The sequence below is a fragment of the Podarcis raffonei genome, chromosome 10 (genome assembly GCF_027172205.1).
Source record: "Podarcis raffonei isolate rPodRaf1 chromosome 10, rPodRaf1.pri, whole genome shotgun sequence".
Taxonomy (NCBI): Eukaryota; Metazoa; Chordata; class Lepidosauria; order Squamata; family Lacertidae; genus Podarcis; species Podarcis raffonei.
Window position 1 is genome coordinate 55,522,883 of NC_070611.1, and position 18,761 is coordinate 55,541,643.

General features: G+C 43.6%; 1 protein-coding gene across 2 annotated transcripts in view; it reads left to right on the plus strand.

Moving 5' to 3' along the window:
- Positions 1–18,761, plus strand: part of PTN (pleiotrophin) — a 91,657-nt gene that overhangs the window by 58,114 nt on the left and 14,782 nt on the right. For both annotated transcript variants that reach the window (XM_053405175.1, XM_053405176.1), the window contains exons 2-4: positions 6,762–6,871; positions 9,379–9,552; positions 10,783–10,944. In XM_053405175.1, the coding sequence (XP_053261150.1) occupies positions 6,763–6,871; positions 9,379–9,552; positions 10,783–10,944 (445 nt within the window). In that variant the 5' untranslated portion in view covers position 6,762. The remainder of the gene's footprint in view (positions 1–6,761; positions 6,872–9,378; positions 9,553–10,782; positions 10,945–18,761) is intronic.

Here is an 18,761-nt window from a genome sequence, read left to right on the forward strand (position 1 = left end):
TGTCACGCGAGGATGAGCGAAGCCGTACAAGCAGACGTCTCCCCTTCCGAAAGAGATCATCAAGAGACATAGGAACTGCTTCCTGCTTCGCCCAAAGAGAAAGCAACAATTCTTGGGAGGACTCTCTGAAATAGTTCAGAGAAGAGTGAGGTCAGGGCTGAGCAGCTTCACTATCTCCAGTATTCCCATAATGCTTTGGCAACAAAATGTTACAAATCAGGATTGGAGGCTTCTGCAACTTCCTAAACAGCCTTGGCCCAGTATACCCGAAGAAGTGTCTCCACCCCCATCATTCAGCCCTGACACTGAGGTCCAGCTCTGAGCGCCTTCTGGCAGTTCCCTCCCTGCCAGAAGTGAGGCTACAGGGAACCAGGCAGAGGGCCTTCTCGGTAGTGGTGCCCGCCCTGTGGAACGCCCTTCCATCAGATGTCAAGGAAATAAACAACTATCTGACTTTTAGAAGGCATCTGAAGGCAGCCCTGTTTAGGGAAGTTTCTAATGTTTAATGTTCTATCACTTTTTATTATTATCATTATTATCTGTTGGGCAGGGTATAAATAATAATAATAATAATAATAATAATAATAATAATAATAATAATAATAATAATAATTCCATGGTAGGTGAATCCTCCTTAGGGAGATCAAACTGCATGTGTCACAAGCGGGTGGGCATCAAAGTGTAAGAGGAAACACTGTGGTAATCAAGCCAATTCTTCCTGGCATTAAGGTACTCGCTCAAAAGCCTATCCCACTGGAAGTAATGTGGTGCATTTAAATGTGCATCTAGTTGCAGGTGCCATGCCCCTGCATCACATGACTTTCAGTGGGATGCACATGAGTGAGCATCTCAATGCCAGGGAACATGCAACCCACTTGCCTTATCCATAGAGGCAAATGTATTCTTCAGCAACAGATTGCAAGAATGATGACCATGAACAGGTGTGTCAAAATGATCACGAGACTGGATGCAGTGGAGGTTTGGGTGAATATGTTGCCTCTCTCCATTGCAGGGAATATCCATCTTTGTGGGAAATTCAGCAGAGGACTGCTCCCAAATTCAGGGCTATGCGAGGCTACCTTTTCGCTGCCAAACAATTGAAGAGCGGAACATATGCCTTAGGGTCCAATATGGGATCGTCTCACCTTGAAATGAGATTTATCATAAGAGGCATGCCTGGTTTCACAGTCTAATGTGGATATATCGGAAGGTGGCTGAACTTTCCTCAAGACTCGAGCCATTGACACCATTCATCCCCAGGTCTTGCATATATACGGAGTGAATGGAAGCAATCATTGGACTCTGTAATTGCCTCTCCCTGTTGCGGACAAAATCTGGATATTGTTGATGTGCGGGTGGGCTAAAAGACTTTGATCTTTGTCCATTCCAGTCTGAAGTGACTTGCTCCATAAGCCCCTGGACTAATGTGTGAATCGGAACTTAGTTGCCTTCTAGCTTTGCATTTCCCAAACCTTCCAATGCAAAGGTCATATTTTTTTTGGAGGGGAGAGGCAGAAAAAGTATACTTGAAAAAAAGTATTTTGAGAGAGAAAAATATCAATGCCTGTTCTGAGAAAGAACACATTTTAAAATATTTTTAATGAGCATTTAAATGTGATTTCCTGCAAAAAAACAAAACAAACCCTTTTTCTTTTAATGCCACAAATAAATGAGTCAAAAGGTATGGAATGGACTAAAGGGTGAAGAAGTGGGAAAATGCTATGGGCTGGAAGTAGAGTGATTCACCATTTCCCAGGTGGGACCACAAAATCTAGAAAGCATGGAATATAGGGGGAATCAGTCTTTTTGACCCAGTGGGCACATAGGCAACCTCACTTCTCGCAGGGAGCGAACTGCCAGAAGGCCCTTGGAGCTGGACCTCCGTGTCTGGGCTGAACGACAAAGGTGGAGACACTCCTTCAGGTATACAGGACCGAGGCCGTTTAGGGCTTTAAATGTCAGCACCAACACTTTGAATTGTGCCCGGAAACCTACTGGGAGCCAATGTAGGTCTTTTAGGACTGGTGTCATATGGTCTCAGTGGCTGCTCCCAGTCACCAGTCTAGCTGCCGCATAGGGCTGCATATGTAAGTAACAGCACCTTGAACTTGGCCCAGTAAACAGCTTGATAGCCAATGCCAATCCTGCGAGGAGGGTGACTTTTTGCACCTTTCCTGAATTCAGAACAGATGGAAGAGTGGGTGTCCAATTCTGGCATCTAATGAAACTTGGGCATGTTTGATAGGGCATGTTCAGTGCCTGAGAGGCAAAGCAAGTGCAAACAAGCAGTGAGCAGGAAGAACAAACAGTCCCTCAAGCATTGTGGATTCTTGAGGAAATATTTACAGAAACCTTTCATGGGCAACGTAGGAGGTACCAGTGGGTACATTTGTGCCCACCAGTGCCACATTGCTGACCCCTCATGCAAGATTTGTCCAATGATGCTTGGGGAGTGGAGTGTTCATAACGGATTCTTCTTCACAGATTACTATAGTGTCATAACGGGGCTTTTCAGGGATGCTGTTACATCATCATCTCATGGCCATACAATTAACTGTATTGCAATCAACATCTTTATGTATTAAAATATGTCCTCTAACGCCGAAGAAGTTAGCACTTTATTCTCCCCGATACTGGGCTTCCCTTCACAGTAGTGCACATCAATAGCAATTATGTGACTTTTCAGCGAGAAGGCAACCAGCAGGAGACACTTAAAAGTGCCAAATGACATTTTCAAACACATTTCATGGTGAGAATTGCTTCTTCCCTTGTCGGATTAGAGACAGAGTCCTTTTACTTTCTTTTCAATATGAACTTAAAGCCTTTGCTTTTGAAGACTGGAGGCTCGTTTATGCACTGCTTTTGTCTTGTGCTGAAATCAGAGTGGTGAAAGTCAGTTCCCCCATATCAGTCTGCATAAAATTTATAAGGGAATGCACTGTCCTCCAGTTGCCCCCATCTCCATAGGGTGGGCAGTTGGAGGGTGGGTAGAGAAGAGATGGGGCACCTGTGGCTCTCCAGATGTTGTCAGAGTCCTCTGCCCATCAGTCCCAGCAGGCAAGGCCAATGGAAAGGGATGATGGGAGTTGTAGTACAGCAACATCTGGAGAACTGCAGGTTATGCATTCTTGGGGTAGAGGACTGTTTCTTGGTGCGATTTCTAAATTTGAATCCATACATATACATTAGTATATGTAAATTGTATTCAAATCTCTGCTGTCTTTTGTTCTTTCTTTTGATGATGGATTTCCTCTTTTCTGTGGGTGCATCAGGGCCCCCCCTGAATGGCAGAGTATTAAGGGAGTGCTCTCTCTTTTAAATGAAAGATTTTATTATTATTAAAGCTTTAAAAGGGAAGAAAAAAACAATGTACTAAAGTTAACATAAATAATTTTTTATTAGGTCTTACATTTTTATCATCTTGCAACATATCAGATCATCAAACTCAACAATATACATTTCCCCAATTTCCCCCCTCCCTCCTGACTTCCCTCAACTTCCTCTTCTGGTCCCACCCCCCATATTAACTTCCCCTGTTTGCTTTTAGATATCTTCATATGGTATCTCTATATTAATTGTTATTGTCTCTTATCCTTCTATCCTCATCTTTATAGTTTTTATACTTATTCTTTTGTTAATTGTAAGTGTTTACCCAAACACTTGCATTTTTTCCCTCTTTTTTCTTTGAAAAGAAAAAGATTTCTGATTCTCTGTCTGTCAGCTACAGTATCTATAAAGGTAAAAGTAAAGGGACCCCTGACCGTTAGGTCCAGTTGTGGATGACTCTGGGGTTGCGGTGCTCATCTCACTTTAGTAGCTGAGGGAGCTGGCGTACAGCTTCCAGGTCATGTGGCCAGCATAACTAAGCCGCTTCTGGTGAACCAGAGCAGCACACGGAAACACTGTTTACCTTCCCACCGGAGCGGTACCTATTTATCTACTTGCACTTTGACGTGCTTTCGAACTGCTAGGTTGGCAGGAGCAGGGACTGAGCAACGGGAGCTCACCCCGTCGTGGGGATTCGAACCGCCGACCTTCTGATCGGCAAGCCCTAGGCTCTGTGGTTTAACCTACAGCGCCACCCGCGTCCCATACAGTATCTATAGACTTATGAAAAAGACGTGCCCGTTTAATCATGTATTATTTAACTTGTTCATCTTCCATTTCAAATTTCAGCCAGTGTTTATACAGTTTTGATATAACGTGTTCATCATCATTACACAATTGCATCTCAAAATCCATGTTACTTTGTTCCATGCCCCATCTTTTAACCAAGCTTAAATCTCTCTACTAGCTGTAAATAAGAAAACCACTGAAACTTGTGACCTCCCATTACTAATTGTTCCATTAATTTATTTATTCTTATCATCTCCTTGATGCAACTCTAATAACTCTTGATAGGCTGAACGTTTCTCTTTTCCTGCCACCATTTTCTTTATATAGCTTCTATAGAAATCCGTTGGGGAGTGCTAAGCACTCTCAAGCCTTCCTCAACCTGGTGCCCTCTGGATATTGTTGGACTTATCCCTGACCATTGCTTCCTTTGGCTGCTGGGTATGTGGGAACTGGGCACCCAATAGCACAAAGGCAGCAGCGAATTGGGAAAGGCTGAGCTTATCTTTTGACCAGTGGAATTAAAGGCGTATTGGAGAAGTGGGCACTATCAGTGGCAAAGCAGCATTAGAGAAAAGAATGAAGAAGTTTATATCATAACCTTCCCCCTAACTCTACACTAGCTGACCAAGCTGGTGCCCTCTAAATGTTTAAGACTACAAGTCCCATCATGCCCAAGCAGCACACGTCTACTCAGAGAAAAGTCCTATTGAGTTCAGTGCGAGTTATTACCAGAAATGTGGATTTTGCATTGCAACCTGATAATGTGGTCTGCCCACATTCACCACAGCAAAAATCGGAGAAGGGGGAACTGCAGCAGCAGAAATGCTGTGGAATCCAGATGCCAAGGTTAGCATAAAAGCTGATAACTGAATAGCATGCGGCTGTTTCAACACAAACAGCTAAAAATGCCTTTGAGCTTCTCATAGGTTAATGCTTTTAGGCGGAACAGAATGCAAAACAGACACATTTTAAAATCAAAAGCACCTTCTTTTTAAGAAATTCAGTCCCCCCTGCCCTATTTGCAAATAGGCTTTTCATGCTACATACACAGGACCATGATCTAGAATCACCTTATACTTTGCTCTTAGATTATTGCTTTGGGGGTTTTGCTGGTATTATAGATTGCTGTTTATTATTGATACATTATCATTGTGTTTAAAAGCTTTTTAAAAAACTGTTTTGCTTAGGACTCAGTATAAACTACTTAGCTTGTTCATAATAACAGTGTCCATAAATGCTGAAAAAATGGATCCCACTTCTATTGATTTGGGGGGCAGTTGTTGTGAACCTCTTCTTATTGTTCTGAAGCTTCTATAAAGTTAAGGGGGGCGGGAGTATGCCATAAGTCAGGCAGGGCCAATTTTTTGTCAATTCTTATATTCTTGGCAAAATCAGCATATTTGATGCAGCCAAAGTAATCATTCTTTTTCTCTCCTTAATACACATACAATAACAACAACAGCAACAACAAAGACAACAACCTTAATATTCACAGTGTTTCACCATTCTTCAGTAGGGCTGTACAACCAATTTGTCTGAATCCCAAACTGAACTGAACTGTTTATTTTAACCATTTGTGCTGAATCTGGATTGGGCTGAGGTAGTGACAGATCGCTACAGAGAGGCTTGAGTGGACCCAAATCAATTTGTAGCCATTTATGCCAATCCATAATGAGAAAAAGTGACGTGGGTGGCACTGTGAGTTAAACCACAGAGCCTAGGACTTGCTGATCAGAAGGTTGGTGGTTTGAATCCCTGCGACTGGGTGAGCTCCTGTTGCTCAGTCCCTGCTCCTGCCAACCTAGCAGTTCAAAAGCACGTCAAAGTGCAAGTAGATAAATAGGTACTGCTCTGGCGGGAAGGTAAATGGTGTTTCCGTGCGCTGCTCTGATTCTCCAGAAGTGGCTTAGTCATGCTGGCCACATGACCTGGAAACTGTATGCCGGCTCCCTCAGCCAGTAAAGCAAGATGAGCGCAGCAACCCCAGAGTTGGCCACAACTGGACCTAATGGTCATGGGTCCCTTTACCTTTACCTATAATGAGAAAACCACATACCCTCCAAGTGTCCCTATTTTCCAGGGACAGTCCCGGAATTACGAAAGGCACAGGTGCCAACTCCTAGGGGCTGAGGTGTGTCTTCAGCCCTCTCAATAAATTTTATTGGGGGGCTCAGCACCCCCAATATTGAGGGGGCTGAGGGTGGAGCTGAGAGTGGCACAGCATCAGTGACAAACTTCTCCTGAGCATGAGAGAGGAGGAGCTGTGGCCATTGAAGCTGCACAGCATTGGGCTCCATGCTTAGCCTCCTGCCCACAATGTTGTGCTTCTGTCTCCACCTCCTACCACTGCTGCCACTGGTGCAAGCCTGCTAGGCTGCTACTGAGGCCGCCACCACAAGGCCTCCCAGGTTGCTAGAAGAACCTTCGACTTTGTATCAAATTTGGGGGACATTTCTTGGAGCTCATCTTCTAGCTTCCTAATAAGATCCTTGATCTCCTTGCACGTGGATGTGCTTTATTCCATTAGCAGTACACTATGAGTACAAACAGTGGTTTATTTAGTCGCTCTGGAGCATCTTACTTATATATTGTCTGTATATACCATGTATTGCCTTCTGATATATTACCCGCCTCTTAATTCCCAGAATGCAGAAACGGCAAGAACAGAGTCGTGTGTTTACAGCTGTCCTCTTCGCGTTTATTTTCCTGCTAGCAGCCGTGAGCACTACCGAGGCAGGGAAAAAAGAAAAGCCAGGTAAGGATGCTATTGCTTATTACGAGTAATTTCGAAAAGTGGGGAAGTTTTCACTTTCCTTGTCTGTTTTATACATGTGTTGGTATACAAAGTGTTTTCTCCCCCCTCCCTTTCCCCCTACCTTGACTAGTTGGGGAAATGTTGGGAAGAAGAATTCAACATCTTGCTATGTTGGTCGTTCCATCATCACAAGCATTTCAGCTTGCCAGATGGAAAGATATGCTTCCACATCCTGTTCTGGGGTTCTCCTGTTTCCACCCCCCCAGCAAGTTTTAGGGGGCATGAGGGGAAGAATGTCCTACTGCAGAATTCTGTGTGCAGGCTTCCTCTGATTTCACTCAGGTGAATCCTGCCCATTGTCATTAACACCACCACTTTTTTGGGGGGTGGGGCATATCAGCATAGCTGTCAACTTTTCCCTTTTTTTGTGAGGAATCCTATTCAGAATAAGGGAATTTCCCTTTAAAAAAGGGAAAAGTTGATAGCTATGCATATCAGTCACCTAAAACACTTTGTAGGCCCATCACTGATTGGCGGCAAAGAGGACGCTCCTCTACCACGCTTGCCTTAAATGCGGCAAGCCACACCCCCTGAGCCAGCCTCCGCGCGAGTGTTGGGGGCATGAGCCCGCAACACCACCTCCTCCTGAGGTCGGAAGTGGCTTTGTGGTCTAGGGCCAGAGTGCTGGACTGCCACCCCACTCCTATGTATGAAGAAAATATGGACAAATCTGTCCATTTCATTCTTCCAAGTTTCTCATTTTCCCAATCTTAAATTAAGTTCTTAATAATAATAATAATAATAATACCCCACCCATCTGGCTGGGTTTCCTCAGTCACTCTGGGCGGCTTACAACATATCTAAAAACATCATCAAAAAATCAAGCATTAAAAACCTCCTGATACAGAACTGCCTTCAGATGTCTTCTAAAAGTTCTATAGTTCTTCATCTCCTTGACATCAGAAGGAAGGGTGTTTCACAGGGAGGGCGCCACTACTGAGAACTATTTCTGCAACCATTTGCAATTTTCTTTTATATATAAATAAAATTCTCATGAATATTTGTTGGTACTCCATAGGGTTTGCATGACACTTTCAGGAGCGCCATCACAGCAACCCAGGCACAAGGATCCATAGGGCATGCAGTTTCCCATGCATCCTGTAGATCTTACTTGGATACCAAAGTTCTGATAGTGAGGCATTGCCATTGTGAGGCCTTGCTACCACCAGGGCTTTGCTTCATTTTAAGTGTGGGGCTCATAGGAAATGGGATTCGGGAGACCTCAAGGAGTGGTCACCCTCTGATGACATCATCAGGAGAGTGATTTCTCATTAGCTCAGAATGGAGGCCACCTTAATTCATGCCTAGATTGAAATGAGCCCAAATTAAGTAACTTTGGTTGAGCCCACTGCAAATTGAGTCACATGTCTCTATTCATGGTAGTGGTCATCATTTGGTCATATTACTTATGCTATGGGATGAAAATGTCTTGTTTGGTTCTCAGGATTCATTTGAAGGATAGGAAAACTACTCAGGCTTTTCAGGTCCTATGCCTCATTCAAAATTTGCCTTGTGCCTCATTCAAAGCCTTATGGCAAATATTAGGGTTTTATTGGGCAGGCTCCTCAACTCTCTCTTCTCCCAGGGGACAGATTCAACTGATGTGAGAATGTCAAGTACTTTGTGCTTTGTTATGAAATACAAAGAAACCATTAACTTTTTTTTTTTGACAAAGTGACTGGGGACTTGCTGAAGTGACAAGTTGCTGATACTGTGTTTCATTGTAAATGGCAATGGAGGAATTGAATGCAGCAGAATCTGACATCCCTGGAGTCGTTGGCTTACAGCAAGGAAGAAATATAGCATCATATCTTCAAAACTGTCTGACTCAGGAAGGTCTTGGAATGGCTGCATCGCTACATGAGGGAGGGGAAAACTTTTGAGAAAGAAAGGGTTGCTGAACCCCAAGATCAGTTAATTTTAGCAAAGAACTAGCTCTGATCTTATACAGTTTGATCATATATAAGTGGTTAAGCAGGGGAATCTCAGACTTGCCTCAAGGTTTGTATTAAGTAGAGTACAGCAAGGATGCAGTTACCCAGTGGCATAGCACAGAGGCGGCTGCCCCAGGCACAAAATTGTTAGGGGTACAAAATTTTGACACTCAATGTTGCCTCAATACAGCTGCGTGCTTCTGTCGCTAGGCTCTGTTGAAACAACTTCTCCATGCAAACCAGGAAGTGACCTCTCCAGACAATGGAACAACTCTTCTTTTCTTATCTCTGCTGCTGTGATTGCTGGGTGATGCAAATGCTGTTAGGCAGTTGAATGCCTATGTGCACTCCATCCATTTCCTCCCCCTCCACCTGGCGCAGTCATGGTTGCTGGCAACCCATGCTACACCACTGCAGTGACCTCCCGCCCCAAGCAGTCAGTCCACATGAGTTACTTTAGGTGCACCCTGACCTTTATTTTCTTCTGAGTTGTGTTCCTTGTGTTCTTTCCAGAGAAGAAGGTGAAAAAATCTGACTGTGGAGAATGGCAATGGAGCGTTTGTGTCCCTACTAGCGGAGACTGTGGTCTAGGGACCCGTGAGGGCACCCGGACTGGAGTTGATTGTAAGCAAACAATGAAGACGCAAAGGTGTAAGATCCCCTGCAACTGGAAGAAGCAATTTGGAGGTAATGTTCACAGGGCTGAGATTAACCATTATGCTAAGTATGAGTACATACCTTGAACCATTTGTTAGATTAGGCATTGCCAATATTTCTGAGCCGGAGGGCGCCTTTGGAATTTTGAGGAAGTGCCGTGGGCCACCATGGGATGACATACAGTATCAGAAAAAGGAAGCTGTGGAGGCGTCATAGGACAAAAGTGAGTTTTCAAGCTCCATTCATTTCTCCAAAAGTTCAAAAAAGAATCAGTGTGATTTTATTTTTTTAAGATAGCCATGTCAGACTGAGTAGGTTAATTAGCTCATCAAAGTCTTTGGGAGAACAGGAAATTTTGAGCAACAGGAAGTCAGTTTGATGAGACAGTTAAATGATAAAGCAATGGTGAAAAGTAATTAGGAGCAACATTCTGTTGCCTTCATTTGCTGGAGATTTGAGCATATCATTCCTACTAAATTAGGCATTTCTCTTCCATCAGGATTAAGATTTGTGGAGCATTTATTTTTCTGATGCAGGGTGAAAGGAAAACCTAGTGAAAATGCAATATCCCACAAGGCAATTTTCTGTAGTAAAACATAAGTAAAGGCAGACAGGTGGGCAGAGAGATAATTCATTTGGTTTCATGATCATGTTGAAAAATTCTGGGCATGAGGAATTCACTTTTTGCATTTGTGTGCAAGTGTGACTTGAGAAGTTCTGCAGCTACCCAGACTAATGTGCAGAGTAAAACACAGTTACCCTTTGGATTTTGCACTTCTCCAAATTCTGTAATGCAGATTTTGGCTTCAAAAATCAAAGTCCCCAGGGAAGAGGGATTGATTACTAAGCTCCTTTCGGAATTGTAGCTCTCATGAGGCGAATATAGTTTCCCTAACAACTCTCAGAACCCTTAATGAACTACAGCTCCCAGAATTCTTTAGGGGGGAAGCCATGACTGTTTAAAGTGGTATCCTAGGTGTTTAAATGCATGGTGTAAATGTGGCCTCAGAGTGTGGCCCTACAGTCCAGCAACATCTGGAAGGCTAAAGGCTCCCCATCCCTGGTATAAAAGAGGTTGGTCCTAGATGACCTAACATAAATATTAGCAAAAGTAATTGGAACAAAAAAGCAATACCATTTTTGCCCTGTTGGGGAAGGAAGCTACCCTATATACAAGGATGTTCAAGTAGCCATATTTTGTTCTTACCTTTCAACGGCTGATAATAAAATATTATGTGCTCACTTATATTTTTTGTGTAGCGGAGTGTAAATACCAGTTCCAGGCATGGGGAGAGTGTGACCTAAACACTGCCTTGAAGACTCGAACTGGGAACCTCAAGCGAGCCCTACACAATGCAGACTGCCAGAAGACGGTCACCATCTCAAAGCCCTGTGGGAAGCTTACCAAACCCAAACCTCAAGGTAACACACATTTGCAAATCATTGATGTAGAGCCTTTCCCATCATTCCAACATTGCTCTCGGTCTCTTTGAACTCTTGCCTTGGCAGGGAAGGGCCATAGCTGAGTGGCTTGCAGTACAGCTAGCCCTAGATTCAGTCTTCAGCATCTCTAGTTAAAAGGACAGGTAAGCAGGGGCACAGGCCTGTTTGAGAGCTGACTAGAGTTTCGCAGACTGTGTAAGCAGGAACAAAAAACTCAGACCACGAAAGGGAAATGGACAATGCAGTTTTACTGAGTGCAAAGCAATGAACATGCCCACAAAGCCATCATGCAACCATTCAAAACAAACATCCACAAGGCTTCAGCCACAAGAGGGAATATAATTACCATTCAAAGATGGCTCCCTCCAAGCTAAAACACACCTCCAGGAAAGAGTAATCTTCAAGAGAAGACTTTTCTGATCAGTCCAGGCCAACGATTCCCCAGTGGAACAGACAGACAGTCCTGCACTGTGTTCTCCAGGGACAATGCCTCATATTCAACTGGCAGAACTGGAGCTATTTGTGTCAGATGTTATTACTTGCTTAATTTCCCCTATTTTTTCCTACACCCCACACTTGCAAAAATTGGCTGATAACTTCATGGTACCCTTGCATGGAGGGACGCGGGTGGCGCTGTGGGTTAAACCACAGAGCCTAGGACTTGCCGATCAGGAGGTCAGCGGTTCAAAGCCCCGCGACGGGGTGAGCTCCTGTTGCTCGGTCCCTGCTCCTGCCAACCTAGCAGTTTGAAAGCACATCAAAGTGCAAGTAGATAAATAGGTACTGCTCTGGCAGGAAAGTAAATGGCATTTCCATGTGCTGCTCTGGTTCACCAGAAGCGGCTTAGTCATGCTGGCCACATGCCCTGGAAGCTGTACGCTGGCTCCCTCGGCCAGTAAAGTGAGATGAGCGCCGCAACCCCAGAGTCGGCCACAACTGGACCTAATGGTCAGGGGTCCCTTTACCTTACCCTTGCATGGTTTCATTAACTACCACCCACAAAGCATGAAACCTCAATCAGATGTATTGGTAAGCATCAGTCTGAAAGAGGAAGGATGGAACCAAAAGATGGAATCAAGCCCTCTCTTTACATTGGCATCTTCCTCTGCCATTTCTGTTGTTGACAGAATCCTTCAGCATCTCTTGCTGCAGCTCCCATTATTGCATCACCCTCTAGCCAGGTTGAACTAAAGACTACCAATGAAATGACTGCCTATGGCATTCCTTTAGAATAGATCTTGTCAATGCATCTTATATTGTCTGAAAGAAACTACTGATAAAGGAGATCTAGGATTTATAGACAATTGACTGAAAGTAAGGTTTGCCACCATAAAACGCTTAGAGGTTTTGTTACAATCAAGAGGTATATAATACATAAATATGTTAAGAAAGGGAACACCTCCTTTGGCTGTGAAGGATAGGGAGTGTTGCCTTAAAGATAAAACTAAGCCATTTTGTCAAGGTCTAAGAAGAAAGGCAAGCTGTTGAAAAAAGTTGTAGAAAGATTCTTTTTGTTTTGTAGGTCCCCAAATGACAAATGTTCTGATAAGATAAATCTGTGTGCTTGGTTTACACTTGAGCTATATTTAGGATGATCTTATAATAAGAAGGGCATTATCTGTCCTTCCCCTTCTTGTCTTTTAAATTAAAAACCTATTTATTCTGCCCTGAAACTTCTATAAACACTGAAGCAGTTCTAGTTTATGGTTTGGAATCCTCCCCTCCACCTCTACTTTTCCTTTCATTTGATTCCTTCTTCCTAAACCATGTCTACTTCCTTACCCTTCCTAGTGGTTGATTTTCGACTTTGACTCTGCAGCCAGGAACACGTTTCTGTTTGCCGTTTAACTGTAATATACAATGCCCAGGTATTGTTAGACACTTATTACTGTAATGATGTTTATGATGCTGCTGCTGGTGAAGATGATCAGGATTTTGGACAGCTTCAGAAAAGTGAAAAATGTGAAGGAATAATTTACCATGTAAGCCCCAGAACACAGAGATCTGCATGCTCAACCACAGGCATACCTGTGTCAATCCCAGATAAATAAGGTTGTTTTTTAAAAAGGAGAAGTTCTAATTAATTGGGTCTTTTAATGAACTCTGCAGCTGTAACAAGTGCTGTGTGCACAGGGGAACTGATAGCAGGAACTGAAGCTGTGAAATGTACCACTGTGTCTAAGACAAGGAATTGTGTGCCCATCACAAAAGGTGCGCTGCATGGATGCTTGTTTACTGGTTCAGAGTTCCTGCTGCCACCTGAAAAACAGGAGAGCCTAATCAAATATCGCAGTTTTCTTTTGGTTTACTTGCTCTGGATAATGAGATGGATGCAGGATAGAAAACAAAGGAGGCAGGAGCCCTTTAAAGCTGTGTGTCTCAAACATTTTACCTTCAGGGAAGACTTCATGCTGACGTTTTGTCTCTGTACTGCAGAAGATTTGAGGAAGAGTGGGGGAAGAAATCATCATGACTCCATGCAAACCAAGAGTAGAAGCTAGAAAATACCCACCACTGTTCCTTAGCTGTACATTGAGGGAACATAGTTCAGTTGGTAGAGCATGAGATTGGGTTGTGGGTTCAAGCCCTACCTTGGGCAAAAGATTCCTGCATAGCAGGGGGTTGGACTGGATGACCCTTGTGGTCCGTTCCAACTCTACAATTCTATGATTCTATACACATCCTGCTGGATTGGGCAAATGGTCCAACTAGTCCAGCATCCTGTTCTTGCAGTGGTCAACCAGATGCCTGTAGGAAGCCCACAAGTGGGACATGAGTACAACATTGCAACTTCCAGCAGCTGGCTTTAAGAGGCGTGCTATCTCTGATAGAAAAGATATGGCATAGATATTGTGGCTAGTAGCCATTGATAGCTATATCTTCAATTAATTTGCCTAATCCTCCTTTAAGGCCATTCAAGTTGGTGTCCGTCATTACATCCCATGGGAGCGATTGTTGGACTATGTGCTGTGTGAAGATCATTGATTCCTGTTCAGTGTTGACATGTGAGCCACCAAAAAAAACATAGGAAGCTGTCTTCTACCGAGTTGGACTATCGATCCATCTAACTCAGTATCGTTTACACTGATTATACTGACTAACTCTCTGGGGTTTCTGACCAGTGACATCCCCAGCCGTACCTGGCAATGCTGGAGAGGGAATCTGGGATCTTCTGCATGCAAAACATTTGCTCTAGATAGAGAGGATAAGAAGACCTCTGAAGACGGTTTGGGAAATTCGCTCACCGGGGGAAGATGGTTTGAGAATTTTACACTGATCTTTGCTCAACTGCACTGGCTGCCAATTAGTTTCCAGGCCCAATTCAAAGTGCTAGTTTTGATCTATAAAGACTGAAATGGCTCAGGACCACAATACCTTAAGCACAACCTCTTTCCATAAGAACCCACCTGGACCCTGCAACCATCACCTAAGGCCCTTCTCCATGTGCCTCCTCCATGAGTGGTCCAGAGGGCATAAGCACAAGAATGAGCCTTTCCTTCAGTGGCTCCCTATCTGTGGAACGCTCTCCCCAGGGAGGCTGACCTGGTGCCTTCATTATTTATTTTTAGCTGCCAGGCAAAAGTGTTTCTGTTTAACCAGACCTTTGGCTTTGACTGATTAACATTCTGTGTCCTTTTAAAGTGTTTGTGGGAGAGGGGTCATTGGTTTGTTTTTGTTCTTCTTTTTATCATGTATTTTGTGTTCTCATTTTGTATTTTTGTGTTGTGAACTGCCCCGTGATCTTTGGGAGAAGGGTGTTATACCAATCCAATAAATAAAATTAAAAGTTAGATAAATGAAACATCGTTTCCTTGCAATTAACATTGGTGCTCAATTTATAGTCTGCATGCCAATAGATTTAGAGCAGCACCGCAGTGGTGCAGAATTTTATATTATTGCCAATACTGCAAACAGTAGAATGGCAATTACTGGTATATTATGCAACACAAGGTGGTTTTATACAGATGTGGTGGCAGTAAAGTTTTGCTTTGCTTTTGCTTTTGTTTTAAAGTTGAAATATAGTAATTAAGAGAATGTGTTGAATGCTTCTATACCATATACAGTCATACCTTGGGTTACAGACGCTTCAGGTTGCGTTTTTTCAGATTACGAACCTGCCGAAACCCGGAAATACCGGAACAGGTTTTTTCCGGGTTTTGGCGGTTGCACATGTGCTTTGTGCATGTGCAGAAGTTCCGAATTGCAACCCATGCGTACGCAGACGCGCCGCTGCAGGTGGCGAACACTGCGGGTTGCAAATGTGCATCCCACACAGATCACGTTCGCAACCTGAGCATCCACTTTAATCATCTGGTCTGTTTGCTGTAAGAAATGTGTTCCAGAAAGTCAGCAAATGGTAGTTTCAGATCTATTAGTGTCTCACAAACACTGGAAAATAGTTATGATGCCACAAAGCAAAAAAGGTATCACTATTGTTAAATTAATAAGTACTACCTAAAATACAATTTTTAAAAAATTTCCTTGGATACAGAGTGTTAATGGGGCTCTGCTCATGAGGTTTTTTAAAACCACCAGTATAGGATAGCCCTTCTAGATATTCCACTGACAAAGGCAATAAACACAGGGTGGGGACAGTGATGGGCTGCAACCTTTCCGTTTGATGCTTTCATTGATGCCTGAAAGGGGTGTCCATGCAAGCACCTCCTTCCAGGTGTGTACAGAGAGTGGAAGGTGAGTCAGCGTCTCCACCCCCATCGTTCAGCCCGGACACTGAGGTCCAACTCTGAGGGCCTTCTGGTGGTTCCATCCCTACGAGAAGAGAAGTTACAGGGAACCAGGCAGAGGGCCTTCTCGGCAGTGGCACCTGCCCTGTGGAACACCCTCCCATCAGATGTCAAGGAGATAAACAACTATCTAACTTTTAGAAGACATCGTTCTGGGGAGCCTGCAATGCAGGAATCTCAGCTGAAGCATCAATTCTTAATTCATTAATTGCATTTATGGCTCATCTTTCTTCCTTGGAACTCAAGGCAGAGTCCCCTGCCTTGGCTAGATGGTCCCCCATCTAGACAGTGACCAGACCTTGACCAACAATGCTGTGGCATGTTTGCTTTATTGTGGGCCTTCAGGCGGTGTCCTGCGAGGTTTTTTTTCTGGTGACTGTTGCTTCCTGGAGATCCCCTTCTGTGGCTGCTCATTGGTGCCTGATAGAGTCCATCTGGACTGATGTAACTTGAAAGGCTTTTCCATGGAAGGGAAGCAACTGAATGGGCAACACATCACATGTTGCCATGTCTCTGGTCCTAATTCCACCCCTAGGTGTCCCTCTTTTTTGCAGCTTGTGTCGACCGCTTGTTGCTCATGCTGTGGCCTGTAGTGCCACCTTCTGCCAGCAGGTGCTGCTGTTTCCTGACAAGTGTCTTTCCACCAGGGTTCCAAAAACCCAAAGATGAAGCAGCCCACATTTAAACAAAGATGCTTGTTTTTTTAAAAATAGAACCCACAAACGTCAGCTCCCAAAGACAGGTAAACAGTCACAGGGAGAGAACCACTCATCTTGATCATTTGCAGAGACTTGTTAACAGGAGTTTGGAGGCTGAGAGCACCTGAAACTGCCTCTTGTGAAGTATCTTGGCTTATGAGTATCTTGGCTGAATTATCAAATCTATGAGAGAGCTTCTCTAGTGGGCTGAAAAGGAGGAAGATCTTTTTTCTTTCTTTCTTTGAACTCTCCCAGGGAATCTCAGTAGACTGGGTCTTCTCAACCACCCACAGCCACACAGTTCAGCCCTGTAAAATGAGAGGAGCCAAGTTGCTATGTATTAAGTTTGCTCAGTTTGAACTCAGCCCAATATTATCCAGATTTGCATAAAACGTATATAACTTATATGCAGAAAATGTGCTAACATATGTATTGCTGCACATTCATTAATCATTGCTGTAGGCAACGACTGTGACCAGGTTCTTGGGGTACTTGCTAAATCTGCTGTTCAGAAGCTAACTGCTAATGGGCAGCTTCAAGTTCCTTGCTGTTCTTCCTTCCTTATACAGGGTGAGTCTTTTAAAAGATGACCTGTGGATACAGAGTACACAAGTTCCGTGGGGCCTCTTTTAAAAGACTCACCCTGTATTTACACTGAACACTGGACAACCCTTTTTTAAAAGGGGGGGGGCACATTCAAAACAGAGGACTGACAGACCGTCAAATGGAGGATTGACCTTTGTAAAGTAAGGCACATGGCCATTTCGCTGTATAGGACTGCACTTAAGAAGGACCGTTTCCAGTTTGTATTTTAGGAGAACTATGCACATTACATCAGAGATGGCCAGTGCTCTTTTCCTATACAATAATAATAATAATTTATTATTTGTACCCCACCCATCTGGCTGGGTTTCCCCAGCCACTCTGGGCGGCTTCCAACAAAGACCAAAAATACACTAAGATGTCACACATTAAAAACTTCCCTGAACACAGCTGCCTTCAGATGTCTTCTGAATGTCAGGTAGTTGTTTATCTCTTTGACATCTTATGGGAGGGTGTTCCACAGGGTGGGTGCCACTACCGAGAAGGCCCTCTGCCTGGTTCTCTGTAGCTTTGCTTCTCACAGTGAGGGAACCACCAGAAGGCCCTCGGCGCTGGACCTCAGTGTCCGGGCAGAACAATGGGGGTGGAGACGCTCCTTCAGGTATACTGGGCCGAGGCCGTTTAGGGCTTTAAAGGTCAACACCAACACTTTGAATTGTGCTTGGAAACGTACTTCTAGAAAAAGAGGTGCCGGAACTCACCATGAACGTCTTCCTTGTTCTCTTAGAATGGCAATGGCGCCCACCTGAGAGGTGCCAGAACTGAGTTCCAGTGAGTTCCAGCTGAAAAAAAGCCCTGGGGATGGCTAACCCATGTGCCACAGGCCATATCCCCCTTCCAACATTTTAAAGTGGCTCCTCAAACCCCCTCAGATTTGTCAGTTTTCTGCTTGCTTCTCATCCACACATTCCTTGCTAGCTATTTCAGATATTTTTAGGTGTCAAAGACACATTTGGTCCCCACATCTCTTATTACCTGTAGTAGGGGCCTTTTTTGCCTCAGGGAATTGTCACTGCAAGAAGTTCTAAGACTTTGGGAAATGGTAAATGAGGTTTTCCTCCTGTTTCTTAAGACCTTCTTGAAATAGGGGGGCCATCATAAGAAGGCTTCAGGAAACAGGAATGGAGGGCAGCTGCTTTTAAAGATGAAAGAGCAGCAAACTGGTATTTAAGTTGTGAGTCTTGGTGTATAGTAGTGTATACTAGTTGCCATTGCAACTGCAATATTTTTATTCCCAAGAAGAGGTACTTGTAAGGTTATCTGCCTCACGTACCAAAACAACTTGACTGGCCTTGGTTTCTTTATAGCTTGATTTGGGGAGGGAGCACCATTTACTGTTTCTATTCAGACAGCAAAATGTCTTAGAGCTTCCTTGGATACAGTTAAATATTCTATACTTCAGACATCCAAAGGTGAAAATATCACAGCTAGCCTCATCTTAACAATGAGGAGTTTGGCTGCTTTTTTTTTTTTTTAGTTGGTTTATCTGATTCTTGAGGTGAAAGATTTCCATCCCTTCAATATCCCTGTAAAAGCACCCAAATTATGATTTTGGTAACTGAAAGAAGAATTCAGGTCTAACACTTAATTGCAAAAAATAAAAATAAAAATCCCCCACCCAAGCAATCAGTTTAAAACTCATTCATCAGTCCTATTAGAAAAATACAACCATAATAGGAAATGAGGCCCTGCATTTCCCTTCATGTGATATTATTGTGTTTCTAGATGTATCTTCATGATTGATTATTAT